At 36.0% G+C, this 9,156-nt stretch overlaps 1 protein-coding gene across 1 annotated transcript in view; it reads left to right on the top strand.

Moving 5' to 3' along the window:
• The window catches only part of ILVBL (ilvB acetolactate synthase like), a 790,151-nt gene that overhangs the window by 547,944 nt on the left and 233,051 nt on the right, over nucleotides 1–9,156 (top strand). The window contains exon 13 of the mRNA XM_044080826.1: nucleotides 1,984–2,054. Within this exon, the coding sequence (XP_043936761.1) occupies nucleotides 1,984–2,054 (71 nt within the window). The remainder of the gene's footprint in view (nucleotides 1–1,983; nucleotides 2,055–9,156) is intronic.

Below are 9,156 nucleotides of genomic sequence, written 5' to 3'. Positions count from 1 at the left end.
AATCCTGTGAGTTTCCCATTTTTGTTGCTCAGTGCTCCAGTTTGTACAGAGGTACTCCAGTTTGCTTGATGGCAGCTACAAAAGGTTTATGTAGCAAAAACAGATGCCCAACCGGCTAGGGAACAAACTTTTTATTAAAACAAAAAATGGTAAGCACTTTCATGGTCACCCGCTTCTTCAGACGACAATGTAAAACCAATACTAACAGAATTAAATACATCTCTAAAACCAAACAGAAGTAAAAAAACAATTATAGAATTAGTGCAGTAAGCTTTTCTTTTTGAGCGCTGATTTTAAAGAAACAGGACTATTTAAACCAGGAGGAGAATTAGCTTTAAAATCAATTATCCACTTGAGTTCCGTATATTCAGTGTCGTTCATCATATCTCTTACCTTATATTACCATTGATCATCTGTAGAACCGAAAACTTGAAACAGTGCAATTCACCCATCTCTTGAACATGGTTAGCTAGTGCATTGGTTAGCTTCATATTTCGGACATCATTTAAACGCTCCATCACCCTTTCTTTTAAGGTCCTGTTACTTTTTTTCCAACATAAAAACATTCACAGAGACAACATTTTGCCATATAAATAATGTTCTTGGTTAAACAGTCAGCATAGAATGAAAATTTGAGGGGATGTAGTGTCCTGGGGTGCATTAAAACATTTCGGGGCCATATGTGCTTACAGATTTTACAGGACCTTCATGCAAATGTACCTTTACGTTCTGAGACCATGGGAAGCATCCATGTTTGTTTGTAGCATAGCCTTTGTTTCAGGGACTTATTATTCCTAAAAGCAAAACGGGGCTGATTTCCAACTACTTTGCATACCTCTGAATCAATCTGCATAATAGGCCAATTTTTCTTAATATCACAAATCCTACGTACATCACTGGAATATGTCAGTGACCCTACTAGTATTCTCTACTGAATTACCCTGTCTATTACCTACTGATTGTTCACAGTTATTCGAGAAGTAGGGTTGAACATTGAAACTTTCATTGCTTCTAGTGTCTGTGATAGCTCTTTCTATATCTCCTATTCGATACCCTCTTTTCAGTAAATCCACTCAAAGCATGTCAAGTGCGTTTTCTCTCTCTCCAAACTCTGTATGCATCCTCATGCATCTCAATACTTGATTCTTAATATTTCTCTGTACATGTCTCAAATGCATACTAGTATTGTGCAATAAGTTATTATTTCTACAGGGCTTTCTAAATGCTCTAGTTGATAAAGAACCTATTTCATTCTTCCTGATAGTTGTATCCAGATAGTCTATACTTGAAGAATACATTATTTTCTTTGGATTTGGTCCCGGTGCCATTATACACTTTATTTGGACTCAAAAGGTTTGTGGTTTGCCTTTTTGCTGCTGGAGTCTCTCTTGACCATTTCTGTGCATGTCTGTGTACTTATGTGTGTGTGTTTATTATTTATATATAAATGTGTGTGTGTGTGCATATATGTGTGTGTGTGTATTTATGTGTGTGTATATATATATATATATATATATATATATATATATGTATGTATATATATATATATATATATATATATATATATATATATATATGTATATATAAACACACGCATATCAATATATATATATATATATATATATATATATGTATGTATTCTAGATAGATGGATATAGATATATATATCTAAAGTCTAACCCCGAAAAGCCAGAATATCAAAGACCGGAAGATGAAAAAAAAGAAGGACGAAAGTCACAATCACGAATCACACAAGTATTCCCCAGGCAGTTGCATTAGGTCACTGAGCTGGAACTTCTAGTCAGGGTTGCCATTTTTACAGTTAGCCAACTGGGCATTTTGTTAAATAAAGACAGATGCTTCATATGAAAGATCTGAAAGTGTGAAAAGCTGTCTGATTTGCACTGTTGCATTACTAGGTTTGTTTACTTTTTAAGAGTTATTCCACTTCTGTTTTTTTTTCCTACTTTTTCTTTGCCACAGGTGCATTTGGGACACTGGGTGTCGGTGGTGGATTTGCACTTGGAGCCAAACTCTGTAGGCCAGAGTCAGAGGTGAGTGTATGTATCTGAAGTGGAAGACTAAACTTATTAGTTCTAGATGACCCTTCTTATTCGCTCCAGTATTTGAACCTTAATATCAAGACTGCACGAGAAGGAGGCTCGCAATCAACTAGATATTTTTAACTGTCTTTACGTTCTTGGTAGGATACAGTCTTAACCTATATACCCTTGTACCAAACTGAACTCTTTTTGATTCTTCTATAAACAAAATGTCATTACATTTGAGATACATAATTACAGGGTATTAAAAAGACTATATTCTTTTTTAGAAGCAACATCTCTAAATTCTGGTTAGGTTGTCCTCCAAGTTAGGTTGTTCACTAAAGGTGGTAATAGCCTCAGATTGCCTTCTGTAAGTAGCAACTTTTTTCATGAGTAGATATTAGCTGTAAGGATACTAATCACTCATAATGTTGTGGGAGTCAAGGGGGCAGATGGCCCTCATGTTAGCAGTTCATGGTTTGTTTAAGCCCCCAACATCCCTGAAGCAAGCATGCTGTGCTGTTCTTAGTGATACATATGTATTCTAGTGTGTGTTTGTGTGTGTGTGTGTTTGTACATGCATGTGCAGACATTGAGCATAATAGGAAATCTTTTTACAGATGAATAAGATGTGGACGGAGCAAAGACATAAAATATTGATATGCTCAGACACAACAGGTTATAGGTATAGTTACAAAATCTTATGCAAAACAGATTGGCCCCACAAAGGGGTTGATATGTTGTCCTAGTGACATCCAGGTAACCTCCGATACTGGAATTAATGTAGATTATATTGAAAAAGAACTGCGCAAACTGGATCCGAACAAAGCAAAGGAGGAGACAGAATTAATAATAATGACCTGAGAACACTTCAGCAGGAACTTGCAGTCTGAATGAAGGGATGAAAAAGTCAGCAAGTAAATGAGTAGTAGTGCAGGGTCCAAATGGAAAGATGAAAAGTTAGCAAGCAAAGGAGAGTAGTTTTCAAAAACACAGCAGACTGGTGAATGAAGCACGTCTTGTAGTCAATGTTTAGTAAAAAAGCAGAAAAGAGGCAACAAACACTGTGATGGAACAAACCACTAAACTTCTTTATTAGAAAATAAAAAACAGTAAGCGCTTTCATGTTAAAAAGACACTTCTTCAAACTTTGAAGGAGAGTAGTAATGAGGGGTCTGAATGGAGAGATGAAAAGTCAGCAAGCAAAGGAGAGTAGTAGTTCTGAAACTGAATTCCTCCTCAAGTCTTGGTGAGTCCCTTAATGACGTGGACCCTGTTCTCCACAAAGTCTCAGCAAGGCAACACTGATATATAGACTGTATTTGTATAGCATATATCATGGACAGAAGTAGGTCAAAAATTAAAAAAAGATAGCTGGGTGCACAAGACCCAGGATAAGAAAGTACCCAATCCTGTCAGGCACACTGGTGCCAGGACTGGAAAAAATGACAGTGTAGATTCCTCAAAATATAGAAACATTCCTACAGTGGGGCCAGGCCCAGGGGGAGGATAGGCCCCCCCTGTTGTAGAAGGAAGTAACAGTCCACAAAAACTGATAGGCCAAAGAAGAGCCATAAAGACGATAGAGTGAGCCATAAAGATGATAGAGTGGACTATTGAGGCTAAGAAAGAAATAGTGTATTGTTACTATTATGCAAAAAGCCCAGAATTTCCAGACACAAGATGTACAAAAAAGATTGAGATAAATTAGAGGAAAGAAAAATACTTCAAGAAAAACTGTCAGATGCTTCAAATAAAAATTTGTGGTCATTAATGCAACCGATTTTTGAAAAACGGTATATAGACCAAGAAACTTTTATCTGTTTGGAAAAAGAAGCATCTGAGGAAGTGTGAAAATATAAATAACAAAACCTAAATATTTTTGAAAAGTATAATAAAGAAATATGGACATGCGAAAGAAAGAGAGATTTGATATAGTGCAATATTTATGCAAAGGTGAAAAACAGATTAATCAACATAAAAAAGGCAGCCCCAAAGATATTCAAAGAGAAGTACAGGCAAAGGAATCTAGACATGGAAAATTTCACAATAAAAAAAATATCACAAAGAGGGAATGCAGAAAAGCAGATTAGTAAAGAAGAAGTTAAAAAAAATAGAAGTTGAAGTTATGGAGTGCCTGCGAAGTGAAGGATTTGATGTAGATGGTTTAACACAGGTTACTTCACAGCATGATAGAACGAGTCTCCAAAGTAAGGAGGATTAGGAGATGTCTGAAGAAGAAATATGGACGTGGGAAAGAAAGTGTTAATCTGGTGTAATGTCTATGCAAATGAGAAAGCAAAACTAATCAGTACAAAAAGAGAAGCACCAAAGATATTTGAAGAGAAATACAGATAAAGGAATCCGGACATGGAAAACTTTATAATACCAAAAATAATAAGACAAAGAGGAAAAGGAGATCAGTAAGGGAGGAGTTAAAGAAACTGAAACCGAGGTTATGGAGCAACTCCAAAGTGAAGGATTCAGTGTAGAAAATCTGATTCAGAAAGCACCACAAAAGGGTAGAGTAATGGAGCTCCAAATTAAGAGGAAACCAGAAGAATGGTAAGTAATTGGTCAGGTGCCATATGAAGATATTTTGGAGCTTTCCACAGGAAACAAGTATAAACATTCACTTGAAGCTTGACGGCAAGGGAAGGAACAGGAAACTGAAAAACTCTGACACAGTTAATGTTGAGGAGTGATAGGCCAGTGCGTTCTCGTATGGCAGAGCAATGGATGGCACAGGATGAAATTGAAGAGAATTTGCCACAGAAAGATGAGTAGAACTTTCTATGGAATGCTCATAGGAAATGGAAAACAAAAACCGTGCCCTCAGCTTAGAAGAAAACAAGCTAAGAGAAGAGTTGCGTGATTTAATAGAGATAGACATATTAAGATTATTGAAAGAAATACAGAAGGTCAATAAATCCCAAAAAGTCAGAAGTTTGATAAAACAAATGAAAACAATAATTAGGACTGTTCATAGAGCTCCATGCAATATAACAGAAGTAAACAGGATATATTACGGTGCAGCTAAATTAATAGCTGATAAAGTTCTACCACAAGAACATATGGTAGTGAAGGAGAGAAAGGGAAGAAATCGAATACCATCATGGAAGTATCGAACAGAGAAAACTATTAAACGACTAAGACAAGAAGTGTCACTGTTAGAAGAGTGTAGATGATGGAACAAATAATTGAAAATACTTAGAAAAATAGACCTGATAAAAGCAATGCCCACTATTAGAACAGATCAGGATCTATCATGCGCTATTGCGAATAACTAAATATGTCAGTACAGGCAGAAAAGCTTAGAAGATACACAGATAAATATAAAGGAAAAGTACAAAATAAGCAATTTATTGATGTCCCAAAACAGTTTTATAGAGACTTGGGAAACGAGGTAAAAGGAATTGAAAGACCACCAAAAAAGAAGAAATAGATACATTTTGGAGAAGTATCTATGAAGATCTTGTGCAACATAACAAAGATGCTATATGGATAGAAGAAATGTAAAGGTACAGGATATGAAATGGGATGAAATAACAGCCAGAGAGATTGAAACAAAGTTAAGAAAAGCCTCAAATTGGAAAACCCAGGCCTAGATGCAGTACCTAACTTCTAGTTAAAAATATTAACATCATTGCTTGAAGATTTAGCCATGAGTAAGAACTGTTTATATGCACACCCTGAACAGACACCAACCTGGCTAACAACAGGAAAAACAGTGCTCCTACTCGAGTGAACCTGCAAGCTACCCTAAAAATTATAGACCAATAACTTGCCTTATGACGACTTATCAACTGTACACTGGAATTGATGCTGACAGAGTCTACAGTCATTTAGAAGAAAACTCAATCATGGCAATAGAACAAAAGTGCAATAAAAGAAAGTCATATAGAACAAAGGATCATTTGCTGTTAAATAGTCAGTGGAGAACTGTAAAAAGAGGAATAATTTAAGTATGGCATGGATTGACTACAAAAAAGCATTTGATAGTATCCTACATTCATGGTTAAGAATGCTTAAAAATGTATAAGATACTCACTACACTGATCAGCTACATTACAGTGACTATGAAACAGTGGCAGACTGTTTTGCAGTTAAGCCATGATGAAGGACTAATTATTATTCCAAGGATAAAAATTCAAAGGGGGATATTCCAGGATGACTCTGTCACCACTGCTGTTATGCCTTGCTTTGCTCTTAACCCATTAAGCTGTCTATTGAACAGTTTAGGCCATGGGTATAATTTGTCTCCTAGAAAACAACAAAGTGTAAAGACCTCACATCTTCTTTTTGCCAATGATTTAAAATTGTATAGCTCATCAGATGAGGCACTGAAAGTACAACTGCAAGTTGTCAAAACGTTTTCAGATAATATAAGAATGTCATTTGGTCTTGATAAATGTGCAAAAGCAACCTTTAAAGCAGGAAAACTGCAGCAACAAGAAAACATCAGTTTGGAACAAGAATGTGATATAAAAGAAATTGAGCGAGAAGGAGTGTATAAATATTTGGGAATTGATAAAGGATCAACAATAAAATATGAACAAATGTGACTAAAACTTAGTAAGGAGCACTTTAGAAGACTTGAATTAATCCTGAAAACAGCATTGACATCTAGGAACTAAATCCAGGCTATAAACCAATTTGATCTCCCTGTCCTAACAACAGTTTTGGAGTGATTGACTGGCCACAAAACATGTTGGCTAGATTAGCTAGGAAAACAGGGATGCTTCGTGCTCATCAAATCATTTATAAAAATCATTGCATACCAAGATTATATATTCTCCATTCCGAAGAAGATATGGGTTTCCTTGAAATTGATTGCATGTACAGATTTGCAATTATGGGACTCCACACATCTGTGAATGAAAATATAAATAACTCCAAGGCTCACCACTGGCTGAACGGAAAAAACAGCACACTCCTCTATGTTGCGTTTTTTGATATATGTATAGATTTTTTGCACATACATGTATCACTCTCATCATAGAGCTTTTTGTCATAAAATAGATGGTATGCAATGTCATAAATCGTCACTATTGCATTTATATGTTTATACATTTTAGCTTAGTCTTTTAGACGTCAGAAGATTTTTTGATATAAAATAGATGGTATGAAAGGTCATAAAATGTCAGTATTGTATTTATATATTTTAGTTTTTATTTATGTTTTTATCTTAGCTTTAGATAATAGAATGTTTTTATTATATTCATTAAATTATGCTATAAATGCTTTCATCATATTGATTTGTTCTACCATACATTCAGGAGCTGTTATTTCAGTGATGTAAGAGGTGTAATATAGCTTTTAGAGTAGATTGGTTAGCAATTAATTAGAAGACATGTGATGTATTATTTTTATTTATTTGAACTGTGTTTTTGAATTTTGTATAGTCTGAAGAAGCGTTCTGATCAACGCAAAAGTGTTTACTGTTTTTCGTGTCATACATTAAAGTGTGCTGTTTTATCCGTTCAGCCAGTGGTGAGCCTTGGAGTTATTTATATTTTCATTCACAGATTTTTTACCACCATGGCACTTTACCTTTGGGACTGCGTTTATAGACTCTGCTATTTTATTTGTTACTGCAGCCCCAAGGGACATGGCTGAAGACCAAGGAATAGATATTGAATTACCCTACTTACTGAAACGGGTTGCCCCGTGGAAATGAACAATAAGAGATTAATCTCTTTCAAAAGACTGTTAACAGCAGAGAAAAACCCTCTGGTATCTTTCACTAGAAGTGATTTATGTAATGCACATACGGAAACATCAGACCGAGAGATGAACATTGCGGTTTTACAACTCAAGATGAAGTTAGATAATAAGTTGGCGAAGTTGAAAACAACTCTGTGGCAAAGGAGACGCATGGAGGCATGTGTCACCTTCCAAGTTATACCAAGGGGATTGAGTATATTAAAAATGCCCACATTTGGTACTACATATCCAGAGCTTTTATTGAAATGGCAAAAACGGACACTAGTTTTGGCTATATTAAATTATTGGTGGAAAAATATATACTGATAGAAACAGAATTGACTGCTGAAATTATAACTCTTCGAGGTGACTTAGAAAGATTAATTTCCAGTAATGATTTGGCTACATTTGACTTGGAACTCAACACTAATATTTCCCTACTTGAGTATAAGCTACTTCAAACCAAAAGGAAGAAGTTAGAATGAGACATTTTACATTTTCACCAAGGCAACTTCTTCAGTTGGCCGAGCAAACCAATTAGAAGAGAGAATCCATCCACCACCCTATAGCAAGCAGCTCCCATGACTTCGGCCCTCCCCCCGGAAACTCCATCTGATACAGTCAAGCGCACAGAAGTAGAGGCGAATCCGGCCATAGAAAGAGCAGCATTGGGTTCTAGTTTGAATGTAAACGATACTGCAGTTAACACTTTAGCCGAGACCACATATATTATGAAGCTGGGACCGAATGTGGATGTGAGAAGGAAGAAATCCACGAGTTGGAGAAGGGCAAGTCCCCTCCACTAGTTCTAATACCTCGCTCCCTTTTCCGCTGCCCATTCAGGAGCAACAGAGACCATCATGGACATTCGCACCTCGAGCAAGGAAACAGAAAACCTCAGAGGAACAATACGAGTTCCAGAGGAAGGTATTGAGGCATGTAAGCCAGACTTAGTTATAAACAATTCTAGATATGTTTTGAATGAAGCTGAACGCTCTCTATTGAATAAGGGACTGTCCTTTATTCCTTCTATGTCAGTTAAAGTTGTGGACTTGATTATTGACATTAAAATGCTTATTAGGAATGTTAATTTAAAATTGATGTTTAAAAACCAAAGTAGTAATGTGAATATGGTACATAGGAAACCATCTACCTTTATACCACCAGTCAATCCAGTGTTAGAGGCCTTCGAGAAGGCCTTTGAGAGAGAGCTACTGAATGTTTTTGTAATTGATAAAGCAGATTGTAAGAGTGAGTTTTTTAATATGACGACCCAACAATTAGAAGCCCTGAAAACCCTGCAAGCCAATTCTAAAATAGTTATTAGACCAGCCGATAAGGGAGGGGCGGTCGTGCTTTTAGATAAAGAATATTATGATATGAAAATAAATGAAATGCTTAGTGA

This window comes from Protopterus annectens, chromosome 8.part0 (genome assembly GCF_019279795.1).
Source record: "Protopterus annectens isolate FY-2018-M chromosome 8.part0, PAN1.0, whole genome shotgun sequence".
Lineage (NCBI taxonomy): Eukaryota > Metazoa > Chordata > Ceratodontiformes > Protopteridae > Protopterus > Protopterus annectens.
Note: the sequence above shows the minus strand (reverse complement) of the source record. Positions and strands in the feature narration are given on the sequence as shown.